This window comes from Coregonus lavaretus (assembly GCF_964263955.1).
Source record: "Coregonus lavaretus genome assembly, chromosome: 12".
Taxonomy (NCBI): domain Eukaryota; kingdom Metazoa; phylum Chordata; class Actinopteri; order Salmoniformes; family Salmonidae; genus Coregonus; species Coregonus lavaretus.
The window spans coordinates 30,728,125-30,745,175 of record NC_139999.1 but is presented as its reverse complement, the minus strand read 5'-3'; the positions used below and the strand labels follow the sequence as shown (position 1 = coordinate 30,745,175).

The 17,051-nt window shown below is 41.6% G+C and overlaps 1 protein-coding gene across 1 annotated transcript; it reads left to right on the top strand.

Moving 5' to 3' along the window:
• Positions 1 to 3,387: 3,387 nt before the first annotated feature.
• Positions 3,388 to 16,478, top strand: itgb7 (integrin, beta 7). The gene is made up of 15 exons (XM_084173126.1): positions 3,388 to 3,507; positions 5,253 to 5,332; positions 9,991 to 10,186; positions 10,394 to 10,564; positions 10,701 to 10,942; positions 11,122 to 11,277; positions 11,425 to 11,520; positions 12,138 to 12,227; positions 12,743 to 12,889; positions 13,028 to 13,218; positions 13,643 to 13,866; positions 13,989 to 14,196; positions 14,698 to 14,882; positions 15,227 to 15,387; positions 15,723 to 16,478. The coding sequence occupies exons 1-15, from the start codon at positions 3,444 to 3,446 to the stop codon at positions 15,789 to 15,791; spliced, it is 2,280 nt and encodes a 759-aa protein (XP_084029252.1). The 5' UTR covers positions 3,388 to 3,443; the 3' UTR covers positions 15,792 to 16,478.
• Positions 16,479 to 17,051: the final 573 nt, after the last annotated feature.

The following is a 17,051-nucleotide window of genomic DNA, read 5'->3' as shown; positions in this document are numbered from 1 at the left end:
TGAAAACATAGCTTGTCCAAAAAAAGTGGTCTCTTGGCACAACTTACCCAGGGTATGGGGTAAGATGAGCCTCGGGACAGGGTGAGTTAAGCCGCCTACAAATTTCTGTACTGAATGAAATATTACCACCACCTTTTTAAAACCATGTCTATCTTTATTCCCCAAACACAATTCAAAACAATCACAATCGCTTTCTTTTAATTATTTTAACCACATTTTAACACAGCACCAATGACATTATCCCTCCGCCCAAATGAAAATCAAAATGGTGCATATGGCTGTATCTACTCAACTTACCCCATGGCCATTGGCTCAACTTACCCCAAGGCAAACATTTTGACTATATTAGCCCACACAGCTACAAGGATGCACTTTCATGCTAGGTTTAGGACATTGAAGCTTATAGAGACCCCAAATGATTGTTCTATAAATCTTTAAATGATCTACTTTGGTTTAGATACAAGCATCATGAAACCTCTAACACAATAGATTAATTTGACTTGGGCCTAACTTCCTTACCACTCTTTCTTCCTTCAGACTCCGAGATAAGATGACATGTTCCTAAATATTTGTTCAAATTGTTTCCTAGAAACAAGGGTGGCTTAACATACCCCTTTGGCTCAACTTACCCCAGTCTACCATATGCATATTTTGACCTTGAATTTAAAGGGGGGCTGAACTTCCTGAATTAGCCTCGGTTTCAGTTCTCCTCATTAGGAACTGCGGCTGAGAACAAGATTTGGGTTTTGGAGGCGTGCATTGGTGTGGGTGTCTCTTGTGTGTGTTCGAATATGGGAAGCGTACTTTCACTCTGCCAAAACAGTACACATTTACAGTCTAACCAGGTCTTGTCTGGAAGTAGCCTAGACTAGCTAGCAAGCTAGCCAATTTCTTTCGCCGATTAGCTTCACCTGGCTGGTGTGAGACTGTGGCAAAGTAGGTTTGACTTTGGATAGCCTATCTGTGAGGCTAGTCAATAAATTACACAATGTAAATGAGACAATATTTTCATGTTGCACACCTTTTAGTTGTCTCAATCAAATGCTTTCAATATTTGTATATGCATTTCTAAAATGTATGGTTGTTTTGAGGTTTTTAAGTAATTGAAATGTGGAGCTATTGACATTTTAAATCGTTCTCCCATGTATATTGTGTAATTTTCTGTTTCTTTCTAACTAGCCCCATAGGGACATCGAATGTCAAACCAAATTGACCATGGGCATTATGATCTGGTCGCATGCAGATGTACTCCGAATTGATGATAACTTGGGTGCTGCCAGCTGTGGGCAGGCTTGAAAACCCAACCCAAAGAGAACTGTTACGATACCCTTCATTCCATGACATACACATTTTTCCTAATCATCGCGCAAATCTCTGTTTTGGACGAGACTGACTTTATGACCAAAATTATTCTATTTACACTTTGTAGTAAATGTTGACACTAGAATAAATGTTTGTGAGTCATATCGATGCCATATAGGCTGTTTTCAAAAACAAGAAGTTGCTTATTAGGTTCAATTGCTCTTAAAGCATTGGGAAACGCCAGTGCCAGCCAAGTACACGTTTGGGGTGGAGACATAGCCACAGGAAGTAGGGGTGCTGAGGGTACCGCACCCACTTAAAAATCGGAATAAATGATTATATATACACTACCAGTCAAATGTTTGGACATACCTACTCATTCAAGGGTTTTTCTTTATTTTTAAATTTTTTTACATTGTAGAATAATAGTGAAGACATCAAAACTATGAAATAACACATATGGAATCATGTAGTAACCAAAAAAGTGTTAAACAAATCAAAATATTCTTCAAATAGCCACCCTTTGCCTTGATGACAGCTTTGCACACTCTTGGCATTCTCTCAACCAGCTTCACCTGGAATGTTTTTCCAACCGTCTTGAAGGAGTTCCCACATATGCTGAGCACTTGTTGGCTGCTTTTCCTTCGACTCATCCCAAACCATCTCAATTGGGTTGAGGTCGGGGGATTGTGGAGGCCAGGTCATCTGATGCAGCACCCCATCACTCTCCTTCTTGGTAAAATAACCCTTACACAGCCTGGAGGTGTGTTGGGTCATTGTCCTGTTGAAAAACAAATCATAGTCCCACTAAGCCCAAACCAGATGGGATGGCATATCGCTGCAGAATGCTGTGGTAGACATGCTGGTTAAGTGTGCAATGAATTCTAAATAAATCACAGACAGTGTCACCAGCAAAGCACCCCCACACCATAACACCTCCTCCTCCATGTTTTACAGTGGGAAATACACATGCTGAGATAATCCACTCACCCACACCGCGTCTCACAAAGACACGGTGGTTGGAACCAAAAATCTACAATGTAGAAAATAGTAAAAATAAAGGAAATCCCTGGAATGAGTAGGTGTGTCCAAACTTTTGACTGGTACTGTATATATTTCCACCGGTCTAATGTCCATTGCTCGTGTTTCTTGGCCCAAGCAAGTCTCTTCTTCTTGTTGGTGTCCTTTAGTAGTGGTTTCTTTGCAGCAATTCGACCATGAAGGCCTGATTCACACAGTCTCTTCTGAACAGTTGATGTTGAGATGTGTCTGTTACTTGAACTGTGTGAAGCATTTATTTGGGCTGCAATTTCTGAGGCTGATAACTCTAATGACCTTATCCTCTGCAGCAGAGGTAACTCTGGGTCTTCCATTCCAGTGGCGGTCCTCATGAGAAAAAAAATGTTTATTTACAAAAGTAGTGCACTGGGCCGTCACCCAGACAGTCAGGCAAGCTGCAATATGTAATATGCAGTCTGTGGTTTGTGCCAACCATGCCTGCCCCATTTCTGACAATAGCGAACTTCCTTCCCAGAACATCTGCAGCGTGTGTGTGTGAGAAAGAGAGAGAGAGCATATCTTTAATGAGGCCCATAGATGTGAGGCTATGATGCCCAAAAGACACGTTCTAAGCAGGCCTTGAAATGCATAAGTGTAATGTATGTACATTAGGTGGATGAACATTGGGTGTAGCTGTGGATGAGAAAGCAAGTGTTTGTAAGCATAAGAGTGATATTCAAATCACTACAATTATTTATTGCGATCATGTATGATCATACCAATATTGGAAGCTCCGGGGAACGTTTCTGAATTAGAAATAAGGTTTGGTTTAGCTTCGAGTTTCATTTCTTACATTAAGGAGATGGGAGAAAGCCTCTGGTTTCCAACTAGCGGCTCAAAATTAGTTGTGGATTATTTTTCTCGTTTTCAAGAGGATCGGCTACAGAAACATCAGAAAATTAACATTGTGTGGTGTCTGGTTGACAACTTGTGAGAACTCAAGGGGAAGTGGTCTGTCTGCTGTGTTCTGTGCCCGCCTCCTGCTCCATGTCTTCTCACGACACTCTAGACTTTCTCTTTCTAGAAGAAGTCCCTCATCCTCTCTGTCTGTCTATTGCTCACTCCATCTATATCCTCAGGCAATGGTTTGGATCTTTATATTAGGGACCTTTCTCTCGTACTGTGTGGGACAGAACCAAATTCAAGGTAAGTACATTACATCTACAACTACTACTCAGGGTTGGGGATATCCCATTTTAATAGAGGAAATGACTTGAAATTATTATTCAAGAATTGAAAAGTGTCATTTATTTCCAATGATGATTTTGCAATTGTTGAGTAAGAATTCACTTCCAGAATTGACAAGCATGACCCTAACCCTGGTACTGGTACCTGGCACAAGGCAGACATGGTTAATGGCAGGTCCGTTATGAGAGTAGTGTTTCCCCTATATTAATTTAGCAAACCATAGGCAAAATTGCCACGGGGAACAGGTCCCCCCTTGCTTTAACAGTCGACTTTGGGCATGAAAACAGTCCAATTTTCAAACAGAAATGGGGTGTGCCTTTGGTGGTTCATCGATGTGTCTTTCTGGTCATGCGCGCCACAACCGACGTAGCTAGTTCGTTGGCTAAGATAGCCACTTGTAGCTAGCCAGTAACTCCTCCAGCATGTGTTGACGTCATTTCACAGGATTTGTTTTTGGACGGAAGCTGTAGAGATCATTAAGAAACACAGGAGGTTGGTGGCACCTTAATTGTGGCAAACGGGCTCGTGGTAATGACTGGAGCTGAATTAGTGGAAAGGTAACAAATACATCAAATACATGGTTTCCAGGTGTTTGATGCCAATTCATTCGCTCCTTTCCGGCCATTATCATGAGCCGTTCTCCTCTTAGCAGCCTCCTATGGTAAGAAATGGCAAATATCTTATATATTATTCATCCATTTTCTTTAAGCATTAAATGACCTGGTATGATGGTGCATTGGTCATTTACACAGTTTAAATACTTATTTTTTGCGTTTTTGCGTTTTTGCCCAATGTTGACCTTTAAAGTAACTGTCCAGTGTTTCCAGATTTCTATGAAATATGACTTATCAATAATTAGAATATGAGTGAAATAGTTTTATTTCCAATTTGTTTTTATTAAGTATATTAAAAAGCAGCTTTTCTGTGTTGGAATGGTGTGGGAGTACCCCAACAACAGACTGGTGTGGGCGTATACCGGTCATAAAAAATATTTATGCAAGTAGACCCCTAATTGGCCAGCTCATCCTCCTCAGGAGGATAACATCATCCTCTATGAGGAAATAGCAAGCATTTTTTAAACGATCTGTTTGAGATACAAGTTTTGCATTTTTTACATGTATGCTTTGGCCACAAATACGAGTATAGGGTCAACAACATTATTTGGGTATAAGTTAACAGAATATGAACTTTTAAAAGTGAGATTTTCACCAGACAGTTACTTTAAAAATGCAACATTTTCTCTCAGCCTCATGGCAAAATGTGTAGAGTAGCAAGAAATTAGCTTTAAAACTGCAACATTTTCGCTCAGACTCATGACAAAATGTATAGAATAGCATTATAAAACTGCACCTTTTTCTCTCTGCCCCATGGCAAAATGTGTTGAAATGCAGGAAGTTTGCTGTTTTCTCCCAAAAAAATATGTTCTGGGGGGCCTTACACTTATACTTCCACTTCTACTTTCAAAATACCCCTCCACATCCTCCTCAACATACCCCTCAAGGGAGGCATTATAGAATTGCAGTAAATGTGTTTTTAAATGTTTTTTCAGGTACCACCTGGATCCACCGTCTACTGTTCATCCCCCCCAATATGTACACCACAATTTCGCCCTTGTAGCAGACCCTCCTAGACCTCTGCTGTGGGTTTGTGCCTGAGAGAGTCAGGAATCATTAATGATGTCACTGTTGTGTTTGGTGTGTCAGGGGTCCACCAAGGATGTGTGTCCCAGCCCTCATGTTTCGCTTGCCTGAGGAGCCCTGGATGTGCCTGGTGCAAACACAAGGTCAGCTTTATCATGTATCATCTGGCTTGCTGCTGCTGCCTGTATTTCTTTGTTTCAAACTGTTGCATGTTTTATCCTCGAGTGTTGCTATACTTTGGACTTGATTGCTTTGTGAGTTGACTTCTTAGGGCTCTCTAATGGGCCCCCTCTCTGTGGACAACATGTGGGATGACGGCATTAGGGCCTTCACACTGTAGGAGCTACTTACAATAGGATCAAATACATTTATTTGTCACATGCGTTGTAAACAACAGGTGTACACTAACAGTAAAATGGGGTCCTTCCCAACAATGCAGAGAGAGAAAAAAGAGAAATAGTAGAAAAAAATAAGAAGAATAACAAGGGGAAGTGGGTCTTCACTCCAGTCTGAATGGTGATAGCCTTTTGCAACTTGGGTGAGATCATAGACAATGATGTCCCATCAAGCTCATGTAAGATTATGTGGATGTTATATTATCAACATTTTGAATAGCTTCTACAGTTTAGCAGACATTTTACTTAGAGTTATGGGTTGAATTATACAGGACCTTAAATTTAGTGGTGGAATAGGTCACGTGACGAGTCAAACACTTTTAAAAAATAACAACTCCTGACCTCCTGGTGATAAGAGGTGTGAAAGGTTAGATTGACGGAAAGCCAGTTAGGTCAAGTGAATATTTAAATTCCTCCTTCACATTGTCATTCATTTAGAGGAAAAGTTATTTTCCAATCGTTTCGTTCTGCACATAACATAATTTTTTGTTTTCACTGTTCCAACCAGCAAAAGAAAGTTCTGAACCAGTTCGAAACAAAACAAGTAACGCTTTATATAATTCCTTTTGGTTCCTTTTTAAACCTCAGAAATATTTTTTTTTACATTTAGCTCAACATTAAATTACTTCACCAATGGATAGAGCAGCTTGCTATGGAGCAGGCATGACAAATGCATTGGACAGACAAATCAAATCAAATCAATTTTTATTTGTCACATACACGTGTTTAGCAGATGTTATTGCGGGTGTAGCAAAATGCTTGTGCTTCTAGCTTCGACAGTGCAGTAATATCTAACAAGTAATATCTAACAATTTCACAACATATATTCAATACACACAAATCTAGTAAGGAATGGAATTTAAGAATATATACATATATGGACAAGCAATGACAGAGCGGTATGGACTAAGATACAGTAGAATATTATAGAATATAATACAGTATATACATATGAGATGAGTAGTGCAAGATATGTAAACATTATTAAAGTGACTAGTGTTCCATTTCTTAAAGTGGCCAGTAGAATATTGAGCATGTTTGGGATGCTCTGGATCGATACGTACGACAGCATGTTCCAGTTCCCGCCAATATACAGCAACTTCGCACAGCCATTGAAGCCGAGTGGGACAACATTCCACAGGCCACAATCAACAGCCTGATCAACTCTATGTGAAGGAGATGTGTCGCGCTGCATGAGGCAAATTGTGGTCACACCAGATACTGACTGGTTTTCTGATCCATGCCCCTACTTTTTTTTAAGGTATCTGTGACCAACAGATGCATATCTGTATTCCAAGTCATGTGCAATCCAAAGATTAGGGCCTAATGAATTTATTTCAATTGACTGATTTCCTTATATGAACTGTTACTCTGTAAAATCTTTGAAATTGTTGCATGTTGCATTTTTGGGGGAGTTTCTCCCATTCTTCTCTGCAGATCCTCTCAAGCTCTGTTAGGTTGGATGGGGAGCGTCGCTGCACAGCTATTTTCAGGTCTCTCCAGAGATGTTTGATCGGGTTCATGTACGGGCTCTGGCTGGACCACTCAAGGACATTCAGAGACTTGTCCCGAAGCCACTCCTGCGTTGTCTTGGCTGTGTGCTTACGGTCGTTGTCCTGTTGGAAGGTGAACCTTCACCCCAGTCTGAGGTCCTGAGCGCTTTGGAGCAGATTTTCATCAAGGATCTCTCTGTACATTGCTCTAGTCTCCCTGCCACTGAAAAACATCCCCACAGCATGATACTGCCACCACCATGCTTCACCGTAGGGATGGTGCCAGGTTTCCTCCAGACGTGACGCTTGTCATTCAGGCCAAAGAGTTCAATCTTGGTTTCATCAGACCAGAGAATCTTGTTTCTCATGGTCTGAGAGTCCTTTAGGTGCCTTTTGGCAAACTCCAAGCGGGCTGTTTTGTGCCTTTTACTGAGGAGTGGCTTCTGTCTGGCCACTCTACCATAAAGGCCTGATTGGTGGAGTGCTGCAGAGATGGTTGTCCTTCTGGAAGGTTCTCCCATCTCCGCAGAGGAACTCTGGAGCTCTGTCAGAGTGACCATTGGGTTCTTGTTCACCTCCCTGACCAAGGCCCTTCTCCCCCAATTGCTCAGTTTGGCCGGGCGGCCAGCTCTAGGAAGAGTCTTGGTGGTTCCAATCTTCTTCCATTTAAGAATGATGGAGGCCACTGTGTTCTTGGGGACCTTCAATGCTGCAGAAGGTTTTGGTACCCTTCCCCAGATCTGTGCCTCGACACAATCCTGTCTCGGAGCTCTACGGACAATTCCTCTGACCTCATGGCTTGGTTTTTGAACTGACATGCACTGTCAACTGTGGGACCTTATGAGGGACAGGTGTGTGCCTTTCCAAATCATGTCCAAACAATTGAACTCTAATCAAGTTGTAGAAACATCTCAAATATGATCAATGGAAACAGGATGCACCTGAGCTCAAATTTCTAGTCTCATAGCAAAGGGTCTGAATACTCCTGAGTGGCGCAGTGGTCTAAGGCACTGCATCGCGCAGTGGTCTAAGGCACTGCATCGCAGTGCTAGCTGTGCCACTAGAGATCCTGGTTTGAATCCAGGCTCTGTCGTAGCCGGCCGTGACCAGGAGACCCATGGGGCGGCGCGCAATTGGCCCAGCGTCGTCCAGGGTAGGGGAGGGAATGGCCGGCAGGGATGTAGCTCAGTTGATAGAGCATGGCGTTTGCAACGCCAGGGTTGTGGGTTCGATTCCCACAGGGGGTATGAAAAAATAAATAAATAATGTAAATCGCTCTGGATAAGAGCGTCTGCTAAATGACGTAAATGTAAAATGTAAATTAGGTATTTCTGTTTTTTATTTTTAATACATTTGCAAACATTTCTAAAAACCTGTTTTTGCTTTGTCATTATGGGGTATTGTGTGTAGATTGATGAGGAATTTAAAAAAAAATCCATTTTAGAATAAGGCTGTAACGTATCAAAATGTGGGAAAGGGAAGGGGTCTGAATACTTTCCGAATGCACTTTATATCAATATGAAAACCTCGTAGTTTACTGACTTTGTGTGTAATAGACCAGAAATATATATCAGTTTACTCATCCAGAGCTAAGCTTTAGCAATGTTGCTAGTTATCCATATGATATCGTGTATTTTTCATTTTAGAGAACTATAGCTTTAACAAATGTGTGATGAACATGAATTAATATATTTGATGATGTGATTAGAAAGAAGGAAGGGTATTCTCTTTATTTAATCATTAAATGTCTGTACTTATCTATTGAAATTGAAATAATTTGAACATTCTGTGCCAGATAGAACCTTATGTCTGAATCCAGATTTACATTTCAGAGCCATATGGTTCTATCTGCGATTGCACCCCCTAAAAATTTTTATGTACAAATGTCTTAGGATTTTGATACTCTGTACTTTGGGTACCTTAAGGTAAGGACCTTAATGGGTTATGAAAGAAGAATTCACTACAAAAATTCTGAGATCTGGGATGTGAAAACTTTAATGCTCAATATCTCAGAACTATGCTTTGCGGCAGTCAGAACCTTATAGTCCCAAGGTCTCGAATTGTCAATCATGTATTTTTATTTTTTATTTTTATTTACACTATCACTGATCCTTCATTAGACATCAGAAAGTAGGATAGATTTAATCTCATGCTTATCTTGCTTAGATATTTGAAGCGAATCAGTGAGACTCTTGCTTACAATTAAAAACGGTTTTATTCTTTTCAAGTTAATAACATGATGTTTCAGCTGTCAAATCCCACTGGGCACAGATGTCAGTTCATCGTCTATTTCACGTTGGTTCAATGTAATTTCATTGAAATTACGTGGAAACAACGTTGAATCAACCAGTGTGTGCCCAGTGGGTTGTCTTAAACAGAATCAGTAAACACGCAGTCTTGCTCGGGTGCCCATGTCTTACAGAACATGTGTATGTTCTGTATCCTGCTCTCAGTTTGAGGTTGATATTTGAATGGTGTAGTTTGCTGCTGCAGCGCTCTGTGGTTTCCTAAACTAGTCGTGCTACTTGTGTCAGACTCACGTCCGTCTTTCTATTCTATTTCCACATTCATTTCCTGTTAATGTCTGTGGTATAATATTTTTCCCCATGAGTCAAGATATTGGTGATACATTCAAATGTTTGTTGGCTTTGACTTGAACTCTGTCATTTCTCCCTGTAACCAAAGCAACAGTCTAATCTATAGGTCCTATCTATCATAATGCGTATCCTATGTATCTTTAAAGATAATAATTCAATTTTTGCCTGATACAGAGATGTACCCCCATCTGTTGGATTGACAGCAGGCAGGCCCACATGATAATCTGGCACCCCACGTGTATGAGTCAGTGTTTTATTTTCTCTATCATTAGTCTGACACACTGAACTAAGACCATAATACCCATCCTCCTGACAGGACTTCCTGAAGTCTGGGGAGTCCAGTGAGCGGAGGTGTGACACTGCTGAGTCTCTGAGGACCAGGCGTTGTGAGCAGATGGACATCATCAACCCCCAATCAGAACAGGTCTTTCTGAAGAACAATGAGCTCAGCAGCAACTCAGACAATGTGGTCCAGCTTAAGCCACAAAACCTCCTCTTCAAACTTAGAGTCGGTGAGAATTATATGACTCTTCCTAGAAGGCAGTATTTCTCAGAATACAAACAGGGACAGGTCTGAAATCTGAAATTCATGGTGGTTCTTTCTAGATTATTTTTGAAGACATGCAAAGTAATAGAAATAACGACTTGTGATGTGAAGTATTGTATTGATACATGTATTTGCAGTTGATAACTGTTCTAACTGACCTGTTTGGTTTCAGGAGTCCCTCAGACCTTCAGTGTGTCATTCAAGAGAGCCGAGGGCTACCCCATAGACCTGTACTACCTGATGGACCTGTCTTTCTCCATGAAGGATGACCTGGACACCATCAAGAACCTAGGCCAGGACATCCTCTCTACGCTGAAAAAAGTAACCCAGAAGGTCCGCATAGGTGAGTGCTGAGGAGACAGACTTTTGCAGAAGATAGGATTTCATGTCAGGATTTCAATCAACTGTGTGTAGTCATCCGACTACGCCACCTCTCCTCATCCTGTCCATCTCTATCCCTCTCCTCTCGCCGCTGTCAGGCTTCGGCTCATTTGTAGACAAGGTGGCTCTGCCGTACGTCAACCAGGTGAAGGCCAAAAAGAATAATCCCTGTCCTAACCGCCTGAACACCTGTCAACCTGCCTTCAGCTTCCAGAATATTCTGGGACTCACAAAAGACGTGGCCGAGTTCAAGACCAGGGTCAGCAACCAGATCATCTCTGGAAACCTGGACTCCCCCGAGGCAGGATTTGACGCAATCATGCAGGCAGCTGTCTGCCAGGTAGTGTCATACATAACCAAACACAGCCACCTCCACTTTATGGATTGGAGGGAAGGATGTCTAGAACATCCATATTTCTTTTTCTATGGGTATCTCCTTCATTCTCTCTCTCTTTACTCTCCCTCTCTAACTTGCCTCACACCATCTCTGTCACTCTGTGTCTCTCTCTTTCCTTCCAGGGTTTGATTGGTTGGAATAATGTCACCCGGATCCTGGTCTACACGTCAGATGACACCTTCCACATTGCCGGGGACGGCAGGCTGGCTGGTATATTCGAGCCTCATGACGGGATGTGCCATCTCAATGTCAGCGGCTTCTACGATGGCACTAAATATGTGAGTTATCAACAGAGGGGAAGGATGATCAACACTTAGAAGATGTGAGCTTGTTTCAGTGATAGGGGCTGACATTTGTTGCGGAAGAACTGGGGTACTACAACGTTTTTCTGTGGTTATTTATTCCACTTCCTGTATATGTCTCAGGACTACCCGTCGGTTGGCCACCTTGCCAGGGTCCTGGCAGCTAATAACATCCAGCTCATCTTTGCTGTCACCGAGGACGGTGTTGCTGCCTACAAGGTCAGGACTGACAGGAGAGGTAGCTTGTAAGAGCAGATTACAAAATTTCACAAAATGTTTAAAGGCCCAGTGCAGTCAAAAACGTGATTTTCCTGTGTTTTATATATATTTCCACACTATGAGGTTGGAATAATGCTGTGAAATTGCGAAAATGATGATAATACCCTTTTAGTGTAAGAGCTGTTTTAAAAGACCGCCTGAAATTTCAGCCTGTTTTGGTGGCATGTAGTTTTTGCCTGCCTGGTGACATGAGTTAATAGACCAATAAGAAAGAGAGTTCCAAATCTTTCTGCCATTAACAGCTAGTTTTCATTTTTCACTTCCCCACTAAGACCACTTCCAGACAGTCCCAGCAAAATTCTTGCTTGAGAAACTTCTGTTTGCTAAGAAGTTTTCTTTTTTTTGTTGTTGACCATTTTAATTGAAAACAATCACAGTAAGGTACTTAATTGTTACTCAGAAATGCTTTGATATTGAGATAAAAACGTCTGCCTTGGACCTTTAACCTCAGTATTTCTACCTCCTCCCATCTCTCTCTATTGTGCCCATACCTAAACACACACACACACACACACACACACACACACACACACACACACACACACAAACTTCTCTAGGCATTGAGTAAACTAATCCCTCAGTCAGTGGTGGGAGTCCTAAAGAACGACTCCAGCAACGTGGTCCAGCTCATCTCAGAGGCCTACAATGTGAGTATCTCAAGCCTAGAATACTACAAGCTACTGGGAAATGGTGAAATGCTGCAATGACCAAAAAAAACCTACGTATTCAAGAGGACAGCTTTATTTGAAACAGAGATGCTGAAGCTGGAAATAAAAGCATGTCTGTGGTTATGCTCATGAGTCACACTGCAGACTAAAAGGGTAGAACTAGCTCTCATACGTATTCTCACTGGAAACCTTCACCATGGTTAGCTACTGACGTATGTAGTGTGTGCTGTGCTCTCACAGGTCGAAAAATAGGCTGTGGCAAATTATGTCTAAATCTTCCTAGTGGTGACTTTAAAGGTTTCATACATGATATCCCTACATTTCTCTAGATAGGAATATGTTAAAAGTAGAGAAATATAAACTGTTTTTGCAAATGTATTACTTACAATCAAATGTATTACCGTGGTTTTGCAATGAAATTCCATTTATTGGACACATAGACATAAATGTAACATCATCAACTGTTCTATCTAGTAATGCATATCTATTCACAGAACCTGTCCTCCACCATCTTACTGGAGCACCATGGAGCCCCCTCAGGTCTGGACGTGTCCTACAGATCCCACTGCACCCCTGGAGAAGGGGACAACACCCCGTGGCAGAGGAGGGGCGAGTGCATGAACGTCAAGCTCAACCAGAAGGTCTGGCACAAAGCAGGGGCGGGGAAGAGATCATGATGTGAACAAGAACAGCAAAGCTCAAGTCTTCAATGGATTTTAGTCATGTAACTTGGACTTACAGACCAATTTGTTGTGTATTATCCCCTCCCTTGCTCCCAGGTCGACTTCACGGTAAGCCTGAACATTTCAACATGTCTGAAGGAGAAGCAGACGTTTTCCCTCAAACTGCAGGGCATGAGCGAGACCCTGAAGGTCTCTGTGGAAACCCTGTGTGACTGTAACTGCCATGACAGAGAAGAGCAGTCCACACACTGCAATGAAAATGGAACGCTCACCTGCGGCATCTGCAGGCAAGTCCTAAAATTATGACTAGAACTCACAGCATCTCCTGTTTGGTGAGATAGAGAACTGTCGTTACAAACTGCACGGAGTAAGGGAAACAGCTGCAGTCTGCAGTCTTACCGTTACCACAGAGCAGTAAACTAGTTTCTGTAGTCAAAGAAATGTATCAAAGAAATACTGTAAGTTCTCACAATCAAAATCAAAACTTCAGGTGATTCAAGCCAATAGTTATCCAAAGAAAGTGATTACAGAGATAGTGATTCAAGTGTTGTTTAGATACTGATGAGTAGGACTAGGAGTGTTCCCTGATCAAGTGACCTGACCAGGAACAACTCCTGGCCCAAATTATAGGCTTTAAGTACCAGAATTTCCCCAGTTTTTTGTTGTTTTCCCTGGCTTTTCATCGTTTTTGTAAAATACTATGCCCTTTAGCTGTGACGAGGGTCACCTGGGTCAGAGGTGTGAGTGTGAGCGGCCTAAGGACATGACCTCTGCCGACTCTATGGACGCAGCATGTCGCCAAGACAACTCGCAGCTGTGCAGCGGGCATGGGAGCTGTGAGTGTGGCAAGTGTGTGTGCCAGGGCACCCACCACGGCAATTTCTGCCAATGTGATGACAACAGCTGTGCCCGCCACAACAACATGCTCTGCGGTGGTGAGTAAGCTCAAACAGTTAGTTCCAACCATGCATTTTGATTGGCTAAAGAATGTGTTCCTTAGCTGTACTTCATTGCAGCCCATTTGTCTGCCGTGATTGACAGGTAATGTCTCCTGCAGGTAATGGGCAGTGTGAATGTGGAACATGTAAGTGTAAGGCCAACTACACAGGCTCTGCGTGTGACTGCTCCACCCTCACCGACCAGTGCAGGACTGTTGGGAAGCTGTGCAATGGCCAGGGAACATGCCAGTGTAACCAGTGCCAGTGCAACAAAGAGTTTGTTGGCATAAACTGCTCAAAGATTGCTAACGCATGCCCAAAATTCCTGTGAGTACAAGACAATAATTTAAAGTGAGTTTGGATTGAGCGTCCAGGTTGACAAAGCTTAGGTCTTAAATAGTGACTGTATAGCAACACTTTACACTACAATAATGCAGTGTGTGTGTGGGGGGGTTGGTTATTCTATCCTTGTGGGGACCTAAAATCCCCAAAAGTCCCCACAAGGATAGTAAAACAAGGAAAATGTCCCACGTCCCCGTGAGAACAAAGGCTATTTTAATCTTAGGGGTTAGGTTTAGGGTTAGGGTTACAATTAGGGTTAGGGTTAGAATTAGGGTTAGGGTTAGGGTAAGGGTAAGGGTAAGGGGTTAAGGTTAGGAGTTAGGTTTAGGGTTTGGGTTTGGGTTAGGTTTAGGGTTAGGTGTTAGGGAAAACAGGATTTTGAATGGAAATTAAGTTTAGGTCCCCACGAGGATAGAAAAACAAAACGTGTGTGTGTGTGTGTACCTTCAGTATGTCTGTTAACCTGTCTTTATGTAACATTTCCAGGGCCTGTGTGATGTGTGAATTGAACAATAAAAATGTAAAGAGTAACTGCAGCCAACCGTGTGGCTCAATCAAGCCCACTTGGGTGAAGGGACCCCAGGAGTTCCCCTGCAGTGAAGACACCATCTCCTACAAAGTGGAGCTGTTCCCTAATGGCAACATCCGGATCTTCTACGCAGATCTGCCTCGTGAGACCTTACATTTATCTCTAATCATCATCCTTAATTTTCATTTTATGTCCTAATGTTTTCACTTTTTCTATTCTCACTGCTCATTGGAGCTATTCATAATATTGCTAGCTTTTAGGCACACCTAAAAATGACTACACCTATGACATACTTATTCTGCCCTATTCTGCTATAGTTGTTTGATCAAATATTTTTTACATTAGACAAAAAGTTTGTTCAATATTTGAGGCTGTATTATAATTCGGGCCAGGGGTTATCCTTACCACGTGACCTGAGCAGGAAAACTGGGGCCCAGTCAGGACACATGTTCTACTACAAACTCTTCCTCTCCACATTCCTGGCAGGCTCTATTGACAAGACTTACGTGATCATCGGCAGCTCTGTGTCCAGCATCATCTTCATTGGCATCGCAGTGATCATCATCAGCAGGCTGATGCTAGAGCTCCACTACCGTAGAGAGTACGCCAGCTTCCTCAAAGCAAAAGAGGACGAAGTCTGGGAAGATGTGAGAGAAAGAACAGTACACACATGACAATGAATCACCATGACGTGAAATAGACTAAATGTCCCAGCAATAACTGGTTGCTTGTCATAACCAAATAACTTTCTATTGTTCTCAGTCTCATCGTTTTTTATATGAATAGTGGATTTCATCATTATTTGTGTGAATGTGTTTGGTCTTCTTATGGTCATTTTTTTGTTATTGATTTTAGAGCAAATAATCAACTTAATGAGTCTTTAATGCAAGATTTGTAATGTTAGGTGTTGAAATTGATTGTTGATAACATGATTATTGCTCTGTACTAAACCTCTCTCTTGTTTGGTCCTTTTGTGTTTCAGACAAAAAATCCCTTGTTCCAGGATGCCACGACCGTAGTTATGAACCCCATGCACATTCAAGAGGACTGATCCAAACCCATTAGACTCTAAAGCCAACAAACACTTCACTTCCAGAAAACCTGTGATCTACTATAATAAGTGAAAGCCAGACCATATACCGATCATAACTTCAGGGAACTGCAAGAGGAACAAAGACTGTTGTTAAGAGGAACAAAGACTTTGTCATGAGAACATTACATTCTATATCCCTGTATTTCAAGGCCAATGTGTATTTTAGATATGATTTACAGCACGTTTATTCCTGTACTCTAACTCTTCAATGTGATTGCTTACTCTTGTACAGAAGTAGTAGTGAGACCACTCCACTCTCTCTCAACTTTCAGTCTTTTTCTCATGATGAAGTCCCCCATCTCCTCTGCATTTGACTGTTTATTTAAACATTTGACAGTTAAAATGCTCTGAAGTTATTTAATATAGAGATATAGAAATATTAAGTCTTGTGAAGGGTCATTCTTTTTTAGTTTGTGCATATAGTTTGTATTGCATTACATTCCGTTTTTCTTAATGAATTACTTTTGAATTATTATCAGCTGAATTATATTTCAAATTATTCTCTGTACAGTGTATTCATTAAGTAGGCCTATGTGAACACTGTGTGATTGAAATCATATAGTACCATTTTTAATTATATCAATTATAATAAAGTAATTTGTAGTGTAATTAGCAGGCAATAAAGGAGGAAAAACATGAACCAGACGGATGTCAAAATGATTATTAAACTAAGATTAGTCTCTCGTCAGACTCCACAGTGGCTATGAGAATGACCTAAACAAATGATCTTTCGGTTACAAAGACCGTATAGAGTATATACAACTCTGCTGCTGCTGAACATGGGTATTTTGGACATGAAAATACATTTCTATATGAACTAGCCTACATTAGGAAAGGAACGCTGTCGCTACCTCGCTCTCCAACCACTGTGCATGAATTGTGAAGAAATTCAGCAACTTGTGTGCAGTTGAAGTTGCTAAAAAGTTTTTGGGCCCTCATCCACTGAGGTATATGAACGACCTCATCAGGATTTATGAAGGAGGCTTTAATAATGAGGGAGATCGAACAGTAATCTGGGCCGCTCGGTCATATTGTCAACAAATCTTCAAAATAGTTTTCTTTGGAAAGGCAGATAAAGCGTGTTCATGTTTCAATTTAACATTTTGTTTTACATTTGTTTCCTTTTTGGGGGCCCAGCTCTCACATTGTGTGTGTGTGTGTGTGTGTGTGTGCGCGCACTTAAGGAGAAGGGTGGAGAATTGGGACGTAGCCCTCGTG